Source organism: Mus caroli, unplaced genomic scaffold, assembly GCF_978045245.1.
Source record: "Mus caroli unplaced genomic scaffold, Mus_caroli_1 scaffold_8, whole genome shotgun sequence".
Taxonomy (NCBI): Eukaryota; Metazoa; Chordata; class Mammalia; order Rodentia; family Muridae; genus Mus; species Mus caroli.
Genome location: NW_028227263.1, coordinates 28394897 through 28421533, shown reverse-complemented (window position 1 = coordinate 28421533; position 26637 = coordinate 28394897). Strand labels below are relative to the sequence as shown.

The 26637-nt window shown below is 46.0% G+C and overlaps 1 protein-coding gene across 2 annotated transcripts in view; it reads left to right on the top strand.

Moving 5' to 3' along the window:
- The window catches only part of Xylt1 (xylosyltransferase 1), a 296523-nt gene that overhangs the window by 89206 nt on the left and 180680 nt on the right, over positions 1-26637 (top strand). For both annotated transcript variants that reach the window (XM_085841368.1, XM_021168481.3), the window contains exon 2: positions 6236-6274. In XM_085841368.1, coding sequence (XP_085697494.1) covers positions 6236-6274 — 39 coding nt within the window. The remainder of the gene's footprint in view (positions 1-6235; positions 6275-26637) is intronic.

Genomic DNA, 26637 nt, shown 5'->3' with positions numbered 1-26637 from the left:
TCGGCCCAGGTTCCTCTAGGTTTATACTTGTTAAGCTGGAGTATTTATTAGGAACACCTCCATATGTCCCACACAGTAAGTTCTAGATCTTACATTCACATGACGTCTGGGGAACCTAGGATCTTCTGTTCTGTCCCCTGAGGTTGCTGTCTGCCGTTTGCTGTAGGTTGAATAGATTCCCATTCAGCATTCCTCATGGAGTCTCTAACCCCCAGCACCTCCAAATGCTACTGTACTTGGAGATAGGGTCTCTAAAGAGATGGCCTTCGTGGTGGGTCTGATGTGGTGTCATTGTAGGAAGAAGAGGTTTGGTTCCAGAGACACCAAAGGTCATATGAGGCAGTAGTCAGAAGGGGCCTCTGTAAGCCAAAGGAGAAGTCTTCCAAGCAAACCTGAAGCCCCTTGACCCAGGCCTTCTGACTCTAGAAGAGTAAGCTAATGGACATCTATCATTTATATTGACTACTTTGTGTGTTGCTATGGCGACTCAAGCAAATACTCATACAGTAATTAACCATGATTTGAACCAGAGCTAACCTCTAGCCTGCCCTCTCTTCCCTGCCGATGATCTTGAACAAACTTCCAGTCTTCCTCTAGCTCCCACATTCTGGGATGCTTAGCATGTAACTTCACACCCAGGTTATATGGTGTTAGTAATTGAACCTAGGGCTTTGTTCATGACGGTCAGCACTGTACCAGCTGAGCTGTGCCCCCCAGTTAAAGCACATCTCCATGCTAGAAAATGTTCAGTTCTAGCCACAGTCATAGGGTTCACAGTGAGAGGGAGCCAAGCTAGTCTTCAGACACATCCCATGGGAATGACTGACACACAGGGTATACTGTAAGGGCCCGCTGACTTCAGAGGTCTTGTGTGAAAGGCATGAATCATTGCCACCTCTACCCCGAGCCATGGCCTAACATCTCATAACAAACCGCCTGTGATGTCCTTAGAGCAAAAACCAGGAACCCAGAAATGCCTGGGGTATGCCTGGGGTTCTAAGGCACACCTTCCTCCTCCCTGCTGTCTCACCTGAAGCTTAATTGCTTGTTAGAATCTGGCCTTTGGTCTCTGTGGACTACACAATATTTGAGTCCAGCTTCCTGATCTTATAAACAAGACGTGATGGGCAGATGAGTTCCATTTCTCTAACACCGTAATCTGGCTCTCCTCGGATTGGACAGCCAGCCCAGAGGCAAGTGTACACAGAGTCTCTCTGACTCATGCACAGCTTTCCTTGTGGTGACCGGCAGACACAGTGCGGGCTGCTGGCCCAGAACACAGAAAGCACATGTCAACAGATCTGGCTAAATCCTCCAGTTCCCTCTGGGGCAGAGACCAGCTTCATTTCCAGTCATGGCTCCTGTGTTAATTTCTCTCAACAGTGTCTACAACCTTAAAACAACTAAAAGTGTGTGGGTGTGAGTGTGGGTGTGGGTGGGGTGTGTGGGTATGTTCTGCTGTTTGTTGATAATGTACTGATTATTGCTGACTCTTTGTCTCTGGTAGACGTGAGCCAAAGTGCGAGATGTCTTTTTATGAGTCGGAGTATATTCTCCATGAGTTGTTGTAAAAGAGAGAGGGCCATCAGTGGCTCAGCGCTCTGCAGTGAGACCTTGGGAAGGTTGCTCCAGCTCTCTCTAGCCATCAGCTTCTCTGTCTCTACCCTCTGTCTCTTCCCTCAGGGGAAACTGAACTGATGGCTGCATAGGAGGCAAGCCCAGGGCCTGGAATGTGGAAAGGATTCACCCATTATTAGTTGCTGTTGTTGGTGAGCATTTCCTACCTCCCAAACCCACAGGGCTTCAAAATTAGGAAAAGGGACATCAGGTCAGTTCATATCACAACTGTAGATGCTTGAAATTCCAACATATCTTCTGATCCCAAACATTTTGAGCAAGGGATGCTCACTCACACTGTAGAGTTTAGCTGTTCTAAACCTTGATTAAGTAATAAAGTTAATAAGCCAGAGGAACGGAAGCTGTGTAGCTCCTGGGGAAAGAGAATCTTCGGTGGCCATCTCCTTTAGTGTTACTTTGGCTTCTAGTGAGTCCTGAAGAATCCTGTAGGATGCAGAAGGTGAACTCAGAGGCCATCCAGGATCCTTATGGCCAAGTGTATCATGCTTGATGTCATGGTCCAGCTAGCATAAGGCCTAACCCTGATAAATAACAGCTGTTTATTATAGTTATTTCAGTGTGTTTCCTTTAATTGTATTTCTGTACTTAAGAAAAGTGAGTTCCAAGGTTGTGGGGGTTTACAACTAAACATTTAGTTAAGGTCAATGTTTAGAGAGTGTGTAAGTTAGTTATGACCACAGTACTGGTGTATAACAAATTACCCCAAGCTCAGTGCACAAGAAGATCAGACATGTATTTTCTTTGTGCTTTCTATTGGTTTGGGGGGGGGAACTATAGATTGAGTGTAGTCTAAACTGCAGGTTGGTTCCCTGTCTCTCGCCACATAGTTTTCCTCTTCTTCACACCTGAGTCTTATTCTTCTTGAGGTGTAAGCCACAGAAGGCAATGTTCAATGATATATTTCACTTCTGAGTTTGACATATTCTGAGAAACTCGCAGTCGGTCAAGGTCAACTGAAGTGGCCAAGGCCTAGCAGAACCTCAAAATCCCAGTAATGGAGAGTGCGGGTCTAGGGAGGGGTAAGGAATGAAGGGTCAGAGATTCAATCTCCTCAGTTGGTTCTTCATTTGCCTTCTCCAAATTGTCATTGCAAAAGGTGCCCTGAGCGCCCTCGCTGGCATCGGAGGTTCTGTGGTCCTGGCATCCTCATTACAATTCCAGAGGCACTCCACTGGAGTGGGAGAGCACGTTGTGAATTCCCCTTTGGTCCCCTGAAGCCTTCTCTCTGACAGACAGGAATTTACTCTACTGTAAACCTAAGAGTCCCAATTTAGACAGACAGGATGGATTAGGCAGACGGCATCATTGACCCAGTTCCACTTCGTTAGCCTTTCCAATTAAGGAGGTTGTTACTGTGAGTGAGACCTCACAGATATGCAGTCATACCTTGAGTCCTCAGGACCTAGCCGATTGGGGAGAGTCTCACATTTCCAGTGTGCACCCAGGGAGGAGAAGGAAGTGTGGTTGGCATGAGAACAGCTGAGTGTTAATGACACAGCCCCCCTTGTGGGAGCTTCATCCTCTTCCTGGCCAGTTAATTAAGATGCTAAATAAGGACCCTTTGTACTCCCTCTCCCAGAAGCTTTTGAAATAAACCTTTGACTCGGACTGTGTGTGACAGGGTCTGTGATTTTGGAACTCAAGATAAAGAGTAGATGCTGAGCTGTGTCAAAGGACCAGTCTCTCCGTATCATCCTCATAGCTGGCAGAGATTTTCCAGAGCTTTCCAAGGAAGGTCTTTCCCGGTGACGTTGTTCTTAGGGGTTCAGGATTGCACTCCCCCTTTCTTTGCTGTCCTGGGAGTCTGAGCAATGAAGCATAAGCCCATACAATAGCCAAATGGGCCATGAAGCACAACTTAATTAATCTGGGCATGCACCCAATGCCCCGTGCAGCACTAGCTAGGATTTGGCTTTGGAGAAAGTGGCTAATTTTGAGGCTGAGCCACGGCTTCTTCTGTTCTGACTCATATCTAGATGAATATGGACGGAGGGACAGTTAGAAGAGACAAACAGGCTCAGGCTGATGGTGAGGGGAGGACCAGGGGCTGTGTGGGACAAACAGAGTCTGCTGCCAGCCACAGATGGGGAGGATGAATCCATCTCTGGAAGAGTAAACTGGGGCCTGCCCTGGGTGGCCATTCAATAGGGAGCCGGGCTCAGCTCTCTGGCATTGCACATCATTGATCCTATAATTGATGAGTGCACGGCTAGAATAGTGAGCCTGCACGCCCCACCCTAAGTAGCCCAGTAAACCTTGAGTTCTGGTGGATCGTAGCTGAATGCTATCCCTGGGAAAGGGTGGGAGAGGTTGTGGAGCGAAGGCCCGAACTGCTTCTCCAAGACTCCTCATCAGCTCCTTGTGGGTCCACTTTGACGTGTGGTAGAGTAAAGGAAAAGCTTCCCATAGTGTTTTCCTGGGTGCAGGGACTCTATGTGCTCAGACAGCATGAAAGTCAGAGCGAGTGAGGGGTCTCCGTGGCAACGTCCCTGGAGCTGTGCCAGGGAATTGCTTGGACTTGGACTCAAAGCTGGAATTGGGGGAAGACAAATTTTCTTCCTCTTCAAGGAAAGTCCAGCAGTCAGAATGTGCTTGAGACCATGCCTCAAATGTGCCACGAGGAAGACGTTGTCAGACGGGGATCAAGGCAAGGGGAATGGCCTGGTGTGTGTTCCTGTCGTCCTGACACTCAGGAGGCAGAAGTTGAGGATGGCCATAGGTTTAGTTTAGCCTGGGCTGCATAGCAAGTACCACGCCAGCGTGGGATGCACAGAAAGACCTTGTCTCAGACAATAATACAGTACTATTTAAAAATGTTTAATGGAAACAAGGCCTGATGATGCAGGCCTGTGTGACCAGCAATTTGGGAAACTAAGGCAAGGGGATTACAAGTTAAAGGCCAGCCTCAGATACGGTGAGTTCCAGCAGACCAGCCCAAGCAATTTACTGAGATCTTATCTAAAAATACAAATTAAAGTGAGGAGATTAAAGTGAAGGGCCAGTAGAGAGCTTGTCTAATATGCATGCAGCCCAATGTTCAATCCTCTCCTCTCCTCTCCTCTCCTCTCCTCTCCTCTCCTCTCCTCTCCTCTCCTCTCCTCTCCTCTCCTCTCCTCTCCTCTCCTCTCCTCTCCTCTCCTCTCCTCTCCTCTCCTCCTCTCTCTCTCTCTCTCTCTCTCTCTCTCTCTCTCTCTCTCTCTCTCTCTCTCTCTCTCTCTCTCTCCCTCGCTCCTCTACAGGAGTTTAGAATTTTGTGGGGTTTTCTTCACTCTCCTTTATTCCCAGTACTTGAAGAAAGCTAGCCTGGTGCTAATTTACATAGCTTCCTAGAAACCTGTACTGGAAAAAAAAATCTGTTTTGAGAGAGCCAAGTTTCAAACTGGATTTCTATACAGGGCCTTACAAGCATGGCCATTCTGTGTAGAGGCAGCTAAATGTGGTTTTCCCAGAATCATGAACACATATGATGGTTAAGTTCCGAGCAGACGTGGTGTAGACAAAAATAGCCTTTATGTGCTGGGTTTCCTGTTTTCCTTGGAAACCACTGAGGGAAGGAATGCCATCACCTCTGATTAGTCCTTGCCCCCTCCATCTGCCCCTTCCCTGTCCCTTCCCCAACCCGAAATGCATGCTTAGTGACCTCAGGCCTCACCACCCAGTATCCCCAGTCAATTGGCTTTTGTCAAGAGTGAGTGAATAGGATGTTTCTCTGGCCCGCTGGGATGTGCGGCTCACCCAGGAACTGGCTCCTCCTTTTTCTCTTGCTTTCTCCTGTCGTCCAGTCTTGCAAGACTAGACGTAATCGCACAACCTTACTGTGAACCAGAACTTATGTCTAATTAATTCTCTTATGCACCCAGGTCTCTTTCATACGGGGTGGGGGTGGGGGGGTTGAACACACTGAAGATGTGTTGAAAAGGCGCTTTTTCTTCTATTTTTTTTTCTGTGTGTCTATGTGTATGCATGTGAGTACACATTCTTATGGGTACCTTGTGGCTACAAGCGTGTGTGTTTGTATAAATGTGTGGATGTGTGGTGTCAGAGGTCAGTCTCAGGTATTACTTCTCAGAAGCCAACCACATTGGTGGGGTGTTTGTTTTTTTGTTTTGTTTTTATTTTGGGTTTGGGTTTGGTTTGGTTTGGGGGTATTCATTTGCTTGCTTGCTTGCTTGTTGTTTTGACAAGGTCTCTCACTGGCCTGGAGCTCACCAAGGAGGTTAGGCTGACTAGCAGTGAGCTCCAGGGATCTGCCTGTCACTGTGTCCCCAGCGCTAAGATGATGAGTGTGTGTCCCTTCCTAGCTTTTTATGTCAGTCCTTTCACTCCTTTAAGTCCTCGTGCATCATTATCTGAGCCACCTCTCACCCCTCCTCCTTCTTGGCACCTCCTTGTTTGGCACAGTGATCTCCTTATGGACAACCTTGGGCCTCTTTCATCCTTAGATAAGGAAAGGAGTGCTGAGTTTCAGCAGGGGGCAGACTGGGTCAAGGTCTGGCATCCTCAGAGACCTGAGAAGACGGTCTGACTGGGCTGAAATTGATGTTTGGTTTGGAAGTCGACTCAACACTTAGGAGGGTTCTCTCTTTTCTCCCCACAGGATCCACACCCAAGTCCACTGATCACCCTAGAGACCCAGGTGAGTGCCTCCTGTGACTTTTGCCACTTATCTTCACGTTGAGGTTCTGTGACAGATCTTCACAGGGGCAGATAATCCATGAAGAAAATGTATATTATCCCATTAAAGGGCTAATTATTCTTTCCATCACTTTAGTGTGGCTTAAGGTGATTTGCCTTTCTGAGGGTGGTCCCTTGGCTCAGTAACTGCCCCCCCCCACCCCAACTGGATTAACTCTCAAGGGAGCAGAGAATGCTATATCTCACCCAGAGATAGACTCCAGTCTTGACTGGCAGGCAACTGCTTTCCCATAATGGGCCTTCAGTGATACTGTAACAACAAGACCCAGCTTGCAGGGCAGAAAATTGTACCATCTGCTTGGGTACTAGAACATTCTAAACAATATAGATAGCAGTGGAGTTTCTGTGTGGGGCAGATGACCAGAAGTGGAAGAATGTGTCCTGGCTCTTAGGTCTTCTCTGTGGGTGCTTGGGTGCCTGCCTTAGACATAGGTAGAATATAGCTCTGCATCTTCTGACTTGTGGTGTTGCTGGGGCTGCCTTCCCTCCAAGTTATTCCTAGTCCATTTTAAACGTGCCTCTTGACAGAGTCCTAGTGAGAATCGTAGGATTGATCTTGAGAAGGTCAGAGGTGCGTGGAGAGAGGAAGGAGCTCCAGGGACCTAAGCCGGAGGGTGGTGGTGCCATGCACACACTTTAAGCATCAACACCCTACACTGTGGAGTGGGGTCCCATTAGTCTTCCTGAATACTTCTATCAGTCTCATCTGCTTCACTGTCTTTGGGGTGATGGGAGATGCTGTAGGACATTGCTGTCTTCCTGACTTCAGCTTTTTCATGTTAGAGAGGCCTTGTGGAGAGAGATATGTCAGGTGGTAAAGGGCTTGATCCAGAACCCACATTTTAAAATTGAAGCTCAGTAGTGTGCTGCTTCTCTAACCTCAGAACTTTGAAGGCATAGACAGGTGGGTCCCTGGGGCTCATTGGCCAGCCAGCATATACTACTTGATAAACTCTAGGCTAATGGGAGACTCTTACGGTGACCTCTGGCCTCTACAAACACAGACAGACAGACAAACACACACACACACACACACACACACACACACACACACATACACACACACAGCATTAGAATGCAACCAAAGTATGATCTTTGTGTGTGTGCGTGTCTGACTTGCCCAAAGGCCGTAACCATATGTGACTTGTTGCTGGGTTCACTCCCTCACAGGATATCCAATGGGATTCAGCCCAGCTGCCCTCCATGCAGTAAGTCAGGCAAGAAGGTTTTGTGGCAGAAAGTAGTGTCCTAAAGGATACCCATGAGGCAAGAGTCAGACAGCAGATATGAAGGCCTTGGGAGGCTTACCCTGCACAAGCATCGTTCCTATGAATTCTGAGCCCTGGCTAGATTCCCTCTTCCTCCCATGGTGCCCTTTCTGCCCCCAGTGGCTTTGCCTGCTGTGTATTAGAGTCCAAGACTCTACATCTATTGTGTGTTGTGCTTCACCATGTCCTTACATCACACATGTGCAATATGGCTTTGCTGACAGTCCAGGTTTCACAGGATCCAAGGTCACTAAGATGCCCATTTTCTTCCTGAATCCCACTGACCCTGATAGTGAGTACGGGAGCCCTCACCTGTGGCCTAATATACCTGTTTGACACAGGCATGTGGAACTGAGGGAAATGTATCAACTGGTCACTGAGAGTCCTCATGCTTTCTGCCACCAGCATAGTGGAACTTTTCATCTTCTGGAAGCAGCAAGACTCTCTGCTTAATGGTTAGATTAATATCATGAAGGAGTGAGCAATGCCCAAGTACCCCAAGTCAGATTTCTCTGTAGCACATGTGTCCTGTGGATGTCTCAATTGCTGCTTGGCAATTGTGACCACTAATCTGGTCTCTGGATGGAAGTACCTGGAAACCTGCTGTCTTAGAAATGAAAGAGTAAAGCAGGGAAAGTCTGAAAGGACTTTAAATTTGGTTAGTCGGCTAGAATCATAATTGTTACTCATATTACTACAGTCACACTGTATTAGATTCAGTTTCCAGACTTAAGGGCCAACTAACTTACCCAAGGTCATATAGAAAGGACATAGTCTTGGTGGGTGCCAGGCTCAGGGTCATATGACATCAGAATCTTGGTTGCAGCCTCGTTTCATTAGGCTAAAGAGTGAAAATGGTGTCATCAGTAGAAAGCTTTGCCAATGCGTAGACAAGGCCAGGCATACCAGTTCTGGTACTTGTAAACTTCCATCTGTGAATATATATGCTCAGAAGTAGGTGAATGGATGGATAGGCGGCAGCCAGACATTAATGATAGATAGCAGAAGATAGATAGTGTCTTAATTATTATGCTATGCTGTGAATACAGTGACTAAGGCAACTACAGGACAGTGGATGCCAACCTTCCTAATGCCGAGACCCTTTAGTGCAGTTCCTCATGTTGTAGTGACCCCCAACCATAAAATTATTTTGTTGCTACTTCATAACTATACTTCTGCTACTGTTATGAATTGTAATGTAAATATCTGATATGCAGGATATCTGATATGCAATCCCCCAAAGGGGTTGTGCCCCACAAGTTGAAAATTCCTGTAATACAAGAGAGAGTTTATTTGGGGCTTACAGTTTTAGAGAGTGAGTCCGTACCCATCATGGAGTATGGAGTAGAGCATCGCAGCAGGCAGGCAGGCATGATGCTAGAGCATTAGCTGAGAGCTTACTTCTTGATTTATAAGCAGGAGGGACTTGTCACTCTGGGAAGGGTGTAGGCTTTTGAAACCTTAAAGCCTGTCCCCAGTGATACACTTCTTCCAACAAGGCCATGCATCCTAATTGTTTCTAAACAGTTCTGCCTACTGAGGACTAAGTATTCAAACATATGAGCCTATGAATACCCTTATTCTTCAAATTACTAGATAGATAGATAGATAGATAGAGATAGATAGATAGATAGATAGATAGATAGATAGACAGACAGATATTGACAGATGGATGAATGGATAATAGATGCATAGGTAGACAGAAGATATTGAAGAAGTAACAAAATTCTAGGCCTTTAGGATGAGGCTTGGGAATGTGACCTTTGTGACTCATTGCTCCAAGGTATGCTAATCATACCTTGATAGCGACATTCCTTCCTCCACCTACCTGCTTCCTGGGTTCAAAGAGTGTTCATTCAAAGAAAGTCACCCTGACCAACGCTGGAAACTGCCATGCAAATGTGCTATTGTTAGGGGCTCTTAGAAACTGAGAGTTAACCAAAACAATTACCAGGTATTCTCCTCTTGTGACTTTGCACTTCCTTGTGACTCTTAACTGGTATCTTTGGTATTTTTCCAACAACGCCCTCCCCACTTCCTTGAGTTGTGGTTTCTTCCTTTAAATACCCCCTTATACAGCTACTCGGGGCGCCATGGTCCTCTACCCCTGCGTGGTGTATGACCATGGGCCCGAGAACGCTCTCGAATAAAAATCCTCTTGCAAGTTGCAGCAAGACCGTTTCTTGTGGGTGATTTTGGGGTGTCGCCTCTCCTGAGTCAGAACGTGGGGGAGTCCTCACGTTGTGGGTCTTTCAATATATGCATAGGTGGCTGGATAAACAGAGGGAATGCTTTGCACTAATATCTCCAGCTGTACTCAGATATGTAGGTAGAGGTGAGGGTGGACAGACACTGGATGGATCTAGACTGATAGACGCATAGATGCCTAAAGACATTAAATAGGTGCATGGGTGGTGGGTATATGAGCAGACAGATAGAGGGTCTGCTTTGCTTGAGAGGTGGTTTTATTTTTTTTGTCATGCAGACTGCAGTAAGGCCTGTGGGTAAATACCATAGACTACAGAGTCAATCGAAAAAAAAATTCATTTCAGAACAACAAAAAATAGACTGTCTCCTTGAGCATCAATAATATTGTGATAAATCTGAATGCGTATTTGATTCTTTTTCATTGATCCTCAAGGGGGACTATCATTTCTGAACCCACTCCAATTGCCAAGGCCTCTTGTCATTTAATTTCACCTTCACCACTCAGTGACTCCTACTCCCCACAGCACCTCTGCTGATTAGCAAATGGCTCTGACTCAGATGCAGAGACACCTGGGGAGCTGTCCTGAAGGAGCTCTTTTGTAGAGTAAAGATCTGTCAATCTGGGTATTTCTGAGGTTGGCTCACTTGGAAGGGAACAGAAGTTCATTTACATGGAGATCTCCCAGGGCCTGGAGATCAAGGGCTACAGGGGGGAACCTTCCTGACTGCTCAGTTTTCAAATCTAACCAGGTACTTGAATTCCTTTGATCAGCTAAGTGGGGGCATGGAGGGAGGGAGTGACAGTCACATTATTTAAAGATGTTACTAGGGCCAGGAGGATTACAAACAAAGCCAGGGAATATGGAAGGGGATGAAAGCTTTAAAATTACACTGTGTAATCCATTCATCTTGGCTTATTCAATAAATAGCTGTGAGGCCACGCAGAGGCCAGGCCTTGTGTGAGACATCAAGGATGTGACAGCAAGAGAGGCAGAAGGCTTCTGCCTGGAGTCATGTTGGAAGAATCAGATGAGAAACAGGCAGGCATGTGATCGTGCCCTTAATATGAGTCGCCAGGGTGGATGGAACGAGCCACGTATGCTTAGAAGAGAATAGGAAGGATTTGATTCGCAAACTCTCTCTCAGGAGGTGAGAGGTTTGCTTTGTTTTTTTACTGTTTGATACACTGGACAGAGTCTCACTCTATAGCCCAGGTTGACTTTGAAATTTGGATCCTTCAGCATCAGCCTCAGCCTCCCATCACTGGGCTAATTACACTTGACAGGAGGTATGTTTTGAAATCGAAGCTGATACAGTCAGCTTGCTAAGAGATGCTAAGAGATGAGAGTTAACCTTGCTAAGAGATGACAGGGCTCACATTCCAAAACTTTTGCTTATTCCATCTGGGTGCCTATAATAATAATGCCACTTTTCCTTAGGATCAATTAAACCATGCGGGCTGCTTCAAACTCCTTCCCTGCTTTGTGCCATCATAATGTCAAGATGGATAAGGAATTACCTTATCAAGCTAGAATCGAGGAAATGAGGGGGAAAGAGAAGGGACATAAATTCACAGCCATCCAGTCACTGGTCACATAACTGTCCTGTGGGAGGAAGCTTGGAGCCTAGGTGTGTGGTGCTCATGTGGGCACTAATATTGGGAGTCTGGACAATGGTTGCCATTAGCTAAGTTATGGACTGCTGCTGAAATGAACTTGAGCTTCATTATAAACCAATAGTTCTCACTCACCTAGGGTGATGTTGGCTGGCCAAGAACATTTGGCTATGCTATGACTAGAGATAATGTTTGCTGTTAAAACTCAGAGACAGAGGAACTATTGGCATCTTGTGGGTAGAGATCAGAGGTCTGTTGGCCATTCTATAATGCCTGGGACAGTCTCCCTCCATTCAAGTGTTATCCAGTCTCAAATATCAATAGTGTCAAGGTTGACAAAGGTCAGTGTACACTTGTGTGCTAGCTTGCTTCACAACGATCCTTCAGCCCTGCGATGTTGGCTTCCTTGGTATTACTGTTTATGCTCAAAGGTCACTAACTTCAGTTAATGTAAGATTTCAGCCAGCCTGCAGGTGTTAGCCATGCCACATTCATCCCCTCTGCATTGACATTGACCTTGACTATAAATACAATAAACTACCCCCCAATATTTATAACTATGTGTTCCGTATACACAAAGGTCACATCTTGTCGGATAATTATGACTGGGGAGGAAAACTCACCAGGAGAGATAATTTCCTACAGGATTTATGGCTCACTAATATAGAGACTATTCAGGGTTTTTATTTTTGTTTTTAAGAAATTACAATTGGGCATGTAACATATTTGCCTAGCAGGTCTATCCATAGCATTGCTAAATCAAAGAAAAACAGAATAAAAGTTCTGCTACTTGGCTGGGATTCAAAGAGGGCTTGGTCAAGGCTTTTGGACTACTGGAGCAGGTCCCCTGGTTTCTAGGCTCAGTTCCTCTTTCTGGGGCAGAGAACAGCCTCTTTTGTATAAAATTCTTTCTCTGGAAGCCTTCCTGCCACCACTGGGATTAAAGTAATTGCCGTCTGTTCGCCTCTCTTCCAGCTCTGGGCTTCGATTAACCTTTTCCTCCATAGAGAGCGGTTTTTGAAGTAATGAGGAGCTTCTGAATGGCCCTTACCTGCATCTCCAGCCCATTAATTCTTATGGTGCCCAGCATCTGTTGAGAGATGGCAGAAACCAAATTGCTTTCCATCTTCTGCCTCCTTGTGGGAGCAGGGCTTCTCGAGGGCAAGGCAGACCAGTCTGGGGGATAGCAATCCCTTTTCTGCCATCAGCTCTGCTGACTCTGAATTGTAGGTCTTAAATTAGCATTGGTGGGTCTGGACCATTGTCTAGGTAGAGAATGAGAGACTGTACCCAAGGAAGAGCTGTGGTCTCATGGTCTCATGGTCAAGGATCCTTTCTATTTCCTCCAACTCAGAGTGACACTGTGAGGCACCATTCCCCAAATAACCAAGCCAGTTCTCTCCAAAGTCCAGCCACATGCATCTGCACAGTCACAGGAAATAGATGATGTCGACACTACCCATCTTCACTTCTCCAAGCTCAAGCCTTGGTGGCCTGAGTTGATCACTTAACTGAGAATACATGGAGTCATTGTTCTTCTTGACAGTAGCAGTTGTCACTTTTCAATGACTATGACCTACATCCCTAACAGAAACAACTTGAGAGAGGAAAAGCTCCTTTAGGTTTGTAATTTAGGAGGCCTCGCTCCACCAAGACAAGGAAGGAAAGGTGGGGCTCATGGAAGTAGGGACATCATATAATAGCAAAGGTTGTTCACACCCAGGTAGACCAGATGGCAGAGGCAGAATCCAGAGCCAGCAGAAGTTCAAATGCCTGTTTCTAGTAACCTACTTAGGCCAGCTAGGCCTCTTCTCCTGAAAACTCTACTTGCCCCCTCCCCCAAATAGCACCATAAGATGGGAACCAAACTGGCAAAATAATAAGTTTCTGGAGCAAATTTTGGTTGTACTTACCATAACAACAATACCCATTAAATATACTTGTGTTGACACGAGAAGTATAGGTGTCACATGTGCCAAGGTCTGTGAGGCGTGGACTATCAGCTTCATTGGGGTTTTTAGGTAAAGCCATACAAACTGGGGATCTTAAGAGAATGTTCCAGTGCGACAATGTTGAAGCTGGAAGATAAATGTTTCTAGATGGGCCAGAGAGGGCCTGGATAAGACCACTCACTGTTGATGGTCACTGCAGGTTTTATACACGCCTAGGACTTTGCTAAGCACTGTGTATGCATAGCCTTTCTAATCATACCCATAGTTCTTTGGGAAAGGGGTTGTTACTCTGTCTTTTGTAGGGCAAGAGTGTGAGTACATTGGGAGTCTGAAGCCTGGCCTAAAACATACGAGCTTCCGAGTGGCAGAGCAGCCTCAAACCCAGTTTCCCTCCCAGTCAGTCTTTGTTATAATTTACACTGTGGGTGAAAACTAGGACCCAGGGTAGCTAGGCAACTCTCCTGATATCCCAGCAGTACATCTAGTTGGCTCCTCTGCCATGGACAGTCAGATAAGAAACAGGAGTCCTTGAAACCAGAGGGTGGGCTCAGGTAGAAGGTTGATAGTACCACTCTGGTATCTTCATCTGTCCTTGACTGTCTCCATGTTGGACATCGGAGAGATGACGTGTGCTAGGTGACTCCTTCCCACCCTCACTAGGCCCACTGCTCACCCTGCTACTTCCTCCTTGGTGCTTGTCATCAGTAAGGGCTTTGTCATTGCCCTGGCTAAGAGAGGCAGGGCAGGAGGTCGGCAGGCAATGCAGTGTGGTAATTTTCCATGCTTGGCTGTGTCCTTGTGAAGCTCTGTCACCCGTGGACACCCATTACACAGCCACACCTCCTCTGTCCTTCCTCTACAGCACCAAGGTGGTGTATTCTGCTGGCAGTCCTAGCCTGCCTTGAAGCATCCTCCTCCTTGACAGTTTTCTTTATAGAATCTCATTGTAAATTCTTCTGTGGTCCCTTATTATGGGATGAGGCGATGACACTGTGGGATACTAGTGTCACTTTTGGTGGGCAAAGGGGGATCCACTTTTAGTGAGACAGTGCTGCTAGGGGGACTCTTAAGCTGAGTTGCTGTCATCATGTGATGTGTTTTGATAGAAGAAGGGGTCTTTAAGTGGGAAGAGGCTCCCCAAATGTAAGAGAGGGGCAGGTGGGGCTCCCAGGAAAGAGTTTTGGTGTGCCATGTTTTGGTAGGGATAGTGACTGCCATCTTGTGACTATTTCCCCCTAAAACAGAGCCAAGCAACAAACAGGATAAACATTTGTTCTGAGTTAATATCTGATGACTCAAACTGAGGACTCAAGTTCTGGATCCTGCCCCCAGTCACATGCCCTTCCATCAGCTATAACTCCATGCTTCTTTTCCAGAAGGGACCAAGAGTCTGGGTAAGGTTTGGGCCTTCATATTCTTCCTTTGGGTCCTTACCAGACAGTCAGACACACCAGAAGGAGATCATTTCTTCTAGCAAGGAGAGTGAAAAACCATCCTTTTCCTGTTCTGTTACACCCCAGGAACTGTTAACTGCCCTGATACGCAAATCTGATTTCACACAAGTGCCACCACATCTGTCTCTCTGTGCTTTTGAGAGCTCTTGGAGGGTCCCAGCCATTTCTCCAGTACATTGCAGCTCTTCCTGTGGCTTCTATCATTCTGAAAAGTAGTATTTTCTTAATCTCAACCCCAAATCTGTTTTCTGAGAGGCATAGTCGTTCTTGTTTTGCTGTTAGAAGCAAGAAGGGTGGGGCTGAAGGTCATTCTGGAGCCTGTTTGATTCTGGAAGAAAGAACTTCAAACTCTGTAAAGGTCTCTGAGACCCATGCCAGCAGTATGCAGGTACTGCCCCAAATACCATCAGGTACCAGTGATAGCCCAGGAGGCACCTTCTGATTTCATGGCCTTTGTTCAAAGAGATTCTCCAGGCTCTGTCTGACTGTATGTGGGTTCTGTATGTCCTTAGGATATATGGAGGGGAGGTGATGGTGGTGGATAAGCCACAATAAGCCTCCACATATCCCCTTTGCATACCTGTTCATCACAGTCTCCTCTGGCCTTCCTACTACCCTCTATCACCTCACCTGGCAGGATGTGTCCAGACTTAGCCAGGCGATGGATCAGGTCATGACTACTCCTCGGTTTCATTAGAGGGCTGCTACTGAGACCCAGCTCAGCAACTCAGGTGGATGCTGGACCATGTCTATTTTACTTATTTAAAACTCAATAGGTAGCCAAAGATGACCTTGAGTTTCTAATCCTACCTCCTTCACCTCTGAGTGCTGGGTTGCAGATGTGGTCCATCATTCCAGGGTTTAGCCAGTACTAGAGATAGAGCATAGAAGGTTGTGCATACTACGTAAGCACTCTACCAAGTGATCTAACCTTAACGCCTCTTTTCTGCTCTTCTGCCAATAGCTGTACTGTGCACTTAGGCTCTAAGTCTGCCCTAATCCCCCCTCTTTACTTGTCCATGGCTGCTTATTCTTCACTGCCCTCTTCACTGCAAGGACACTCAGCAGCATCCCCGGTTATCCACCATCAGCCAGAGCTGCATCTTGCAGTATGACAGACAACAATGTCTTTAGCCAAAGGTTCCTGGGGGACAAATCATCCCTAGCTGAGAACTGCCTGTCAAAACAAGGAATTCGTCCAAAGACTAAAGCCCATGACCTATGACCCCAATGGTTCTGTGCTGATGGCATAGGGTAAAGCCTTGGTTCTGCCAGTTATTTCGAAATGACCTCATGTAAACTGGGTCTGAATACAACATGCACCAAGTGTCACCCTTCTCTGCACTGATTTGCCAAACAAAGCGCTTCTGTTGTTCTTTATATTTAAAAAATAGCAAGACATGGGTCACATGTCTTTATAAGGAGGTGAAGGGCTCCATCTTTTCCTTGGGGAAAGTGGAACCCTTCAGTCCAGCTGTCTGTTCTACAGAAGGCATCAGATTAAATGCCAAACAGCATGCCAACCTGCATCCCTGAAGACCGCAGGGATGACGTTGACTGGGGTTTCAGATCTGTTTGGCAGGCGATCTCAGGAGGGTGTGTGCTCCCCTGACACCATCAGAAATAGTTTGTGGCTTTGGGCCCCAACACCATGACGTGTTCAGACCTCCTTGGCATCAATCCCTGGATTTGGTGAAAGAACCCTGTGTATAGGGCATCAGCTTAGGACAACAGGCCACTGTAGGTCCTAACAACCTCCAACTGTTGCTCACAGGGTGTTTTCTGAAGGTGGTTTGGGCTGCAAGCATGGTTTGTTCTTGTTTTCTATTTTTACAAATTCTCCTTTGGGGACTTGTGGGTCCTTTCGCAATTTGGATTTCATGGTTGCAGTCATCAGTGCTATGCTGTATGGCTATATTATTATCATATTCTTCATGCAATGAGTATATATTGAGAGCCCAAGACACTCTTTTCAGAGCTGGTGACAGAGCAGTCATGTCCTGACCTCCCAAGCATACATGCTGGAGGATAGTAAATGAGAATTGTGGGTACATCAGATAGAACCATTACTATGGAAAGTAAGTCAGACAGAAGGGTACGGATGAGTTAACTAAGTCAGGGAAAGAGTGTCCCTTTAACATGACAGGACCATGCACATTGCCATAGAGCAACATTTGAGCACAATGCAAGCGGAGGAGCTCATTACACAGCTGCGTGCTGGGGGCAGCTGGTACAAAAGCCCTGAGGCAGGGTACTCTTGTTGTGGTAAAGCCAGAGCAGAGAGAGGGTTAGGTCAGGAGGATGCTGTTGAATTTAGAATGAATTTGCTTTCACACTACACTGGGAATCCTGGGAATATCTGAAGTAGAAGAATCACATGGTCTGACTTTTGATGTTGGCATTGGTGGCTCCCCTGGTGCAAATGATCTCTAGTGGTCAAGAATGGAGGCTTCAGCAAGAGCCACAGAGATGCCACAGTGATTTGGACCAGTGTTAACAATGGAAGCCAAGAGAGGTGTTGCATTTGTGCATGTGATCTGAGAGGAGAACCCACTGGAAAGTGTACTGAAGCAACGGAAGCATCTCGTAAAACAAGACACCACCAATGTGGAAGCCTATCCAGGGAACTGACGTCCCTAGACCTTTGCGCCATTCTTAGGTAACTGCTACTCATGGTTATCATCTGTCTTTCTGTGCATGCATCTGTGGTGTGTGTGTGTGTGTGTGTGTGTGTGTGTGTGTGTGTGGTGGTGACAGGCATTTGTTTACTTCCAAGAAATAGAATCTAATGAGCCATATTTTATAATGACGGGTACTTCCTGTCTCTTTATCCTCACTTAATATCAGCCCATATTAATCTTCCTGATTATTCAACTTCTATTTTGTCCAACTCTGTTTCTAGCACCTGGCTTGGAGTCTGGTACGTGGAAACTGTGGGATAACTATTAGTTGATTCTATGAGCTGTCCCTTCACTGTGAGCCCATTTCCTGTTGTTAGATATGTAGGTGGCTCCTCTTCGTTTTCCTGTTTTCAACACAGCTGTTAGTCACTCTTACATCCGTAGCATAAGTGACCAGATTTCACCAGCCCAAAGGGCACGTGTTTTAAATGATGCTAAAGGAACTGACTTGTCCTGCATGAGGCTCCTTCAGACCTGTGAGCGTTTAAGTGATTTCCTGTTTTTCATTTCCAAAGCATGGGAGCAATTGTTAATATGTGCCATTCTTGACAGATGCTGGGGTAAGGGATTGAAGCATTTGCTGAAAAAGGTATTTGCTGGTTCCTTGCTTCCTTTCCAGGATTTCAAGTCTCATTTAGATTCTCTGCCCCCTTGAAACAGAGGAAGCAAGTAATTGTCCTAACACTGTTTGAGCACTCGGCTATGTGCAGGCCACTATGGTAAGTTCCGCACAGGAGTAAACTTACTCAATCTCTATGCTAAAAAGGTTTCAGAAACCCCTGTGAGATTGTGTGGCTGTCATCAAGCTTGTAAAGAAAAAAGAAGGAAACTGGGGAGAGACAGTTAAGTCACCCAAGGTCACACTGCCAGCAAGTGTTGGATCTTAGCAGAGCTCAGCCATCATGGCACAGTGGGTGGATTTAGTAATAGCTGTGACTGCCTTTGAGGCTCAACCACTCTGTGATATTTTAAAAGCAAAAAAATCAATGCATTCTTTGGGGAGTCAATGGTCTTGGCACAGGCTCAGGGTTATGCCTGGGCTCGTGGCCCAACCTGTGGTATGGCAGCTGGACACAGAGCTCTGTGCTAGACCTCTGGAAGACAACCAAGCCACAAACATGTGAAAAGACATGCCCAAGGCCACATAAGAAAATAATACCACCTATTTACACACTGGGTTATGTTTCCCTTTGACCAAGTACACAAATGAACTGCACAGCTGAGCTAATGATTTGACTCTGGCAGTGGTAATAGTTCGAACTGTGGGTTGGCTGAGACAAGGTATATATGGATGGATGGATGGATGGATGGATGGATGGATGGATGGAGAGCAGAGAGAATGAGAGTAATGGATGGGCAGATACATAGTAAATAGATGAATAGAAGGAGTTATGGATGATAAATGGTGGTAGCTAAATGATGGAGGAATGGATGGATGGATGGATGGATGGATGGATGCTTGGGTGGTGAATGGATGGATGTTATTGTAAAGAATGGAGGAATAGAGAACTGCAGAGAAGGAAGGATCCAGAGTGATACATATATGCAGAGATTGAGTGATGGATTGTTAGATGACATTCAGATGATGGTGATAGATGATAGACAGACAGACAAGCAGACAGATATATGATTGATATATAGGTGATTGATAGATATATGTTAGATGATTGATAGATATGTTAGATGATAGATAGATAGATAGATAGATAGATAGATAGATAGATAGATAGAAATGTTAGATGATAGATAGATAGATAGATAGATAGATAGATAGATAGATAGAAATGTTAGATGATAGATAGATAGATAGATAGATAGATAGATATGTTAGATGATAGATAGATAGATAGATAGATAGATAGATAGATAGATAGATAGAAATGTTAGATGATAGATAGATAGATGATAGATAGATAGATAGAAATGTTAGATGATAGATAGATAGATGATAGATAGATAGATAGATAGATGATAGATAGATAGATAGATAGATAGATAGATAGATAGATATACAGATAGATGGCAGGCTGATGATGAATATGTAGGTATGTAGATCTCTCTCTCCCTCTCCCTCTCCCTCTCCCTCTCCCTCTCCCTCTCCCTCTCCCTCTCCCTCTCCCTCTCCCTCTCCCTCTCCCTCCCCCTCCCCCTCTCTCTCTTTCTCTCTCCCTCGTTCCCTCTCTCTCATATACATATAAAGGCAGCCAAACTACCTCAATTCATTTGTTGGAAATCCTTAGCATGTACCAACCAGTGCTTTGAGCACCAGGAGTAGGATATGCAGGAGCCAGTACTTTGTCTCCTGTGAGCCCACAGTTTAGAGCAGGTCATTGTCACCATTGTTCTATCCCTTTGGCATCTGGAAGAAACTCTGCCATTCAGTCTCTGAATAATATTCCAAAAGAAAAGTAGATGCATTATAAGGCAAAGGAAAACATCTGTCTCAAATGCCGCTACAGAATATACATAAAGCCAGAAGTCTGCAGGAGACCCTGTGCTTGTCTGCGTTTTAGCATGCTTGCTAACTAGACTTGGCAGCAAACTTATTAACTACTGTCATCTAGAAGAGAGAGGGGTAAATAGTAACCTGAGATGTCTGCTGCCAGGTAGTGTGACATGAACATGTCTGCAGCTTGTATCAGTGTCGAGGTCTCAGGTACTGGCAACACCATTGCAGCTATATTCATAAATGAAGGAACCAGAATTAGCAAAAATAATTGCCTGTGTAAGTACAAGTTCAAAGACCCCAGCACGCTCTCTCCATAGACTCCTAAGTCCATAGCTTCCTGGACAGGTCCTGGGAGGTTAGGGAGACATGTTAGTGTAGATGTGTCAGGTAAGTTCCCAGAGTGATCATGTGCAAGACTAATACTACTACTACTACTAGGATTCCAAGGATCAAACTCATGTTGGCAGGCTTGTATCATTGTGCAGCAAGCCCCTTTACCCACTGAGCTAGTTCACTATCTTCTGGCTTTTTTCTCTGTTTACAGCTGGATCTTTGTATGACAATTTATTCCCATGTGGAGAATGGCAGCTGGCACCTTTGAGCAAGCTAGGAAAGAACTCAGTCACTGAGCTTACATACAGTCTAACCTATGGGAAGGGCCTATTGATGTTTCTATCTGTGAGCTCTTATCCATTTAGTAATAATGTTTGGCACTCCCAACAGAACACCCAGGGACTGGCTCCCTAGCGAAGCAGCTATTTACAACATGTTCCAAAGGGTGAGTGAGAATTAAGTTGGGATCAGAACATATCCTTCCATACAGATAAAGCTGTTCCTGAAAACAGAGGTGGAGTGTGAGCACCAACAGGAAATTATAGGAGCTAATGGCAGCAAGGAAGCCTGAGGCAAGGGTCAGGGATTAGCATGTGAGGTGGCTGATGCAGAAGGAAAAGGCTTAAGTAAAGACCACATCAAGAGGCCCTAAATCCTCCTGTAGGTGATATAGACCCACCAAAGGTGTCTGAACAGGAGAATCACTCACTAGGAGATCAATTTGAGATCCTTCTGCTGCTGTGTGGGAATGGGTTGTAGAGGTGAGTTTGGAGACAGAGGGGACCAAATTAGGACATGGGAAGAGCTTTAATGGTGGGTGAATGGGATATTGACAAAAGGAGAAGAAAGAACATAGTTAAGGAGCATTAAAACAAAAATGTAGGTAAAGTGCTTGCTAACTACTCATGAAGCCCTAAGTTTGACAGCTGACACTGCACAAAACCAGGTGTGGCGCTACATGGCTGAAATCCAAGCTGTTGGAGCAAGGAGACAAGAGGATCAGAAGTTCAAAGCTGCCCTTGTCTACAGAGTGAATTTTAAGTCATCCTGGGCTGTATATGACTCTTAACCTCAGAGAGAGGTGCAGTGTAGATAGGCAAGAATCTTACATGGGCAGGATGAGTGCAGGGGAATTGAGTTAGGAAATGGGTCACTGGGTCAATGGGTCAATAGTGGGCAGGTCTGCAGTGAGGAAGGAATTGTCCTTGGAGACAGCTGTCAAGAAGAGCATGAGGGTCTGAAAGTCAGACCCAGGCTTATCCCACCCCTTGCTGTCTTTTGTGTGGTAGGGTTTGACTTTGACCCCAGGATCTCATATGTTCTAAGAAATGTCCTGTGGAGGCTCTTTTATCTGTCTCCCTAGGAGACAAAGTCTGCAGAAGGCTAGGGAGAGCACATCTCTGGGCTTGTCAACACAGACTTTTGCACCTAAGAACTCCAGGAAAATTGTTCCTCGTTCAGTCCATGGAAGATCTTCATAGGTCACTTTCTTCTCTTGACTGTGAGTACGAACGAGTTAGACTTACCTGCTTCTTCAAAGGAAAACTTGTTTTGTTGGTGTTGGGTTTTTGTTTGGGTTTTGGGTGTTTGTTTGTTTGTTTGTTTGTTTGTTTGGAGGTTTCGGTTTGTTTTTGTTTTTGTTTTGTTTTGTTTTGTTTTGCGGGGGAGGCATTTGTGGGCCCTTATGGGCTGAATATTAATTTTTTATCCCAGCTGCGGTGTATTATGTAAGATCTTATAATATTTCATTATGGCTTTTTTCCTAGATATCACAGATATTCCAGAATATTTTATTCTGGAAGTGACTGTTAACAAACGTGTCACTCACTTCTCCTGTTGGGAAAGCTACAAGGCCTGTCATCTGCAGGAGTGTGTGAGCTTCCTCAGCTGACACTGACAAGGTCTCAGGCCTAGGGAAGGCAGACTGTGATGCAGAGATCTAAAAGAAGCCCACACTGTGGGGATGGACATCAGCCAGGATAACCAAACTCAGCTAACCAGAACCCTGCACAAAGGAAGCCCTTTCTGTTTCCTCTCAGAAGGCTAAAAGACAGAGTGGAGAAAAATTGCACTTTACAAAGGAAGAAAAAAAAAGTTGTCCTGGCTGTCTCTCAGTTCAAGTCCAGATTGCTGCCCCTTCACCTTCAGCACCCCAATAGCTACATGTGGGACCTCCAGTGTCCTTGCAGTCACATCATAAAGCAGAAGTTGAACGCGATGGGGGAGGGGCTGCTGACTTTAGCTGGGTCAGGATTCCCTATGGAATTTACAGGGGCTAGTGCTGTCTTCATCCTTTACAAAGTCTGTGTATCTCTCTTAGTCTAGGATATCCCAGGGAAACACATGCGTGTATGCGCTCATTCTCATGCACACACTCACACACACACACACACACACACTTCACATGCCAGCAAGCCACAGGGATATACAATCAGTGTCCCCTGATTGCCATTGGCCACTGATCTCTTTTTCTTCCCTTTCTGTTAATCTCTCTTAGACACTAAACATTCGCTCGTAATGTAACATTATCTAGGAAATGAGATTGTTTTACTTCTCCTGCTGGAAAAGCAGTCAGAGCACAGAGCTGGACACTCTGGGGGGTGTTGTTGGTGGCTGGCCACCTGGCTTTCTGGAGGTGACTCAAACACTACCATTTCTGTCCTTGCTTTGAAAAGAATCATAACTCCACAGCCCAGCAAGTTAGGTCTCAGCACAAAACTTCAGTTGCAGCGGTGTCCACCGTTGGCTCACCTCCGCCTTTTCCCGTAGACCAGGCACCCACCCTGGATGCTTTTTCTAGTCCTTGGTTCCTGCCCCCTTCCATCCAGAACAAACTGAAGACCCCCCTTCTCCTCCCCAGCCTTTCACAGTGTGTTGGGTGGAAGCTGGTGACTCACAAGGCGAGTTTGCGAACAGCAGGAGCAAACTTTAAAGACATTAATAGCTCAGTGTGTATTTTCCTACTTACATCTCATTTGTGGCAAATTAGACTAGTTTTCCTTCCAATATATGGGTAATGTTTCTTTTTTAAATAAATTCACCAAAGTAGAAATACCAGTGGGCTGACTAGAGAGCACTAGAAAATGAAAGAATTCTCCCACCGCGCAGGAGATCAAGAAGAAGAGCAGAGAGCTGATTTTTTTTTTTTTTTTTTTTTGGTTTCGAGACAGGGTTTCTCTGTGTAGCCCTGGCTGCCCTGGAACTCTGAACTCATTTTGTAGACCAGGCTGGCCTCGAACTCAGAAATCCACCTGCCTCTGCCTCCCAAGTGCTGGGATTAAAGGCGTGAGCCACCACTGCCCAGCTCAGATCGCTGATTTAACACGGAGAAGGTGGGTCTCTTACTTGCTGGCCCCTCCTTCTACACCCCCTAACGTATTAAGAAAGAATTTTGTTTCTTTTTCTGAGTCAGATTTTTTATAAGCAAAATAGTCTTAATAATGTCTGCCCCTATATCAGCCAGCAGATAGGGGTGTTTGTTTTGTTTTGTTTGTTTGTTTGCTTTTTTTGGTTTTGTTTTCCCTTGCTATAAGGCATATGTCTCTTAGGGACTGTCTTTGTAGGTATCATCAATAGATTGTCAGTACAAAAAAAAAAAAGGCCTCCTTGGAGAATTCTCTCAGCCCCACCCCCTCTTGGCTCTAACTTGTGAGATCACTCCAATGGAGAACAGGGGTGGTGTTTGCCTATCAGAGACAGAGAGCTTGAGATGAAAATCACAGAGCTCAGCTCTCACCACAGCCACTTTCCTGCTGAGGAAAACCTTGGAAACTATCTCTGTATCACTTCGGTCTGAAGCCCCCTGGAGCCCAGGCTCAGCTCACCCATCAAGATGCACCTGTGGGAGAGATGCTTAGATGCTTAGCAAAGGACTATTAACTGATGACCAAGTTCTTGTAACAGCCTGTCTCATGTGGCTGTAACAAAATGCTTGAAGCTGGGTGAAATGGAGAGTAATCAAGGAAGCCATCTGATATTGGTCTCTGGCCGCGTGTGCATACACAGACACTTGTCCACACACCAAAGAGATTAGAACGATCTCACCATTTAAAATGTTTTAGGTCTCAGACATTTTGCTATCGACTACACACATGATGGCATTTTGGAAATTTGATTGAGTCAGTGTCTCCCATTGCTTCCAACTTCTGTTTTACGATGTGACAGTCAGGCCCACATGTGGCTCTCAGGGTGTTGAGGGAGAACAGATGGGATCTAGACTTGAACTGAGAGATGACCAGGAAAACGTATCCTTGGTAAGTTGCAATTTTCCACAACTCTTTGCCTTACAGTCTTCTGAGAGGAAACCAAAAGGATTTCCTTTGTTGATGGTTCTGGTTAGTTCAGTTTAGTTAACTGGCTTGTGTTCCCTTGAGCAATGTCCCCTGTCCTGGATGCATGTGTGCTTAGCCCTCAGTGTTGGTCATCTGTGCTCTGCCTAAGGCTTCTGTTAGGGTCTATGTGAGGAGAGGGGAGGCTAAAGGATTCAGAGCACTTGTCAGCACACACGTGACTATTAAGGGTCAAGGGTGTACATTTTGGACAATCATGGCTGGCTGATCTGAAATTAATTTAGGTACTAAATACTAAACTCCAGATCTCTCAGCCTTTGTGATGTGGCCTCTGAGATACCTTGCTGGGTTAACCATCTCTTCCTGGAGGTAGTGTTGTGCTTTAGCGCACTGGCTTTGACTCAGAGATGAGGTCAGCATCACACCAAAAGTAGAGCGACCTGACAGGGACGGCTTACTAGTCATGTGAACTCCCTGAGAGGGGCCAGGCTTACTAGTCAGGTGGACTCCCTGAGAGGGGCCACGCCGCAGGGCAGGCCATATCTAGAAGCCGCCCGCCTGCTCTGTGGCACAAAGCTAAGGCTGTCCTATTGGTTTCCACTGGAGGGTGTGATCGCCTTGTCAGGAGAATACTGTGGCTGTCAGTAAATGGAAGCCTAGCCTGAACTGATCCTTGTGATCAGAACTGTTTGGTGAGGGCTCCTTAGCCAGGAAGCAAAATGGACAGAGGAGTTTTTGTTTGGCCACCCGAGGCTGTCCTGTTCCATCACTCCCACTCCTGCCCATGTACCACAATATATAAAATGTCAGCTCAGCCCACAGTATGGTGGGAAAGAGTTGATGAGAGAATATATGGGCTTGGATCTTGGCTTTGCTGTGCAGTAATAGCTGGCTTCTTGCATCTTAGATACTCCTGTCAATAAACCTGTAACCCCTACCGTGTGGATCCGTGTGGATGAGCGTGTATGTGTATCAGTGCCCCTGGTAACACACACACTCAGGCATATATTTACACATACGCACACATAAACATGCACACACCAGAATACATATGCATAAAAACATATGAAATATTACATAGATATTTCTTCATCACAGAGTGCAGCTACAGCCGCCACTCCTTAAAAAAGTAAAAACATAACCACAGCCAAATCAAAACCAGCCATGGCTGGGAAACAGATGTGTCAGGCAAGCAGACCAAGGCCTTCAAGCCAAAGCTTACATCTGGCCGTCCTCAGCCGATCTCTGCTGACTCCATTTGGACCTGGTTTGTGTGGCTAGAGGCAGACATTGGCTCATTCTGTTCTGGGGCCAAGGACCATGAATGTTCATTTATGTTGTCCTAAGGGGACATTGCCTGCCTCCACCCTTGTTCTGACACCGTGACCAAGAACATCACCTCAGGGTGGTGAGGGTGAGACCTGGCCTGGAGACAGCAGCTCTGAGAGGATTTGCTTATAGCCTCTGGAGCCATCACATTCTCCCAGCCTTGGGGTGTTGCCATCTTGACTGAAGATGTGGCCTTGCCTGTGTGTGGTCAACTGACGGATGAGACACAACAGAAGGGCTGCCAGTAACCAAGCGACCAGCTAGGGCCCGGCTGAGTATAAACAGTGCCTTCATACAAAGCAGATGACGATCTGATGGCTTTCAATTGCAATGACCATCTTTGGCCAAAGACAGGGTCTTGTCCAAACTGTTCAAGGGGACCTGCCCATGAGGCACACTCCCCTGACATGCCACCCCCACCCAGTGTCCGTGAGCCACTAGCAGTGCTCATCAAGCAGGCAGCTGCCCCTTACACATCCCACCACAGAGCACCAACCACTTTCCATGGAAACCCAGCTCTAGGAACTCTAGCCTGCTCATCCGGAGGGTCAGCTGCCGTTCTGTTTCTCTGACTGGGGTGGCTAGAATCTGGCAAACAGCTAAGAGCATTTCATAATCTCTAGGCTGGATCAAGCAGCTTCCTTGTTCCTTCAAGCAGGGCTTGCTGGGGAGCCCAGCCCACTCACTGCTCAGCCGTTGTAGAGAGCTGTTTATTTGGGAGAGTGT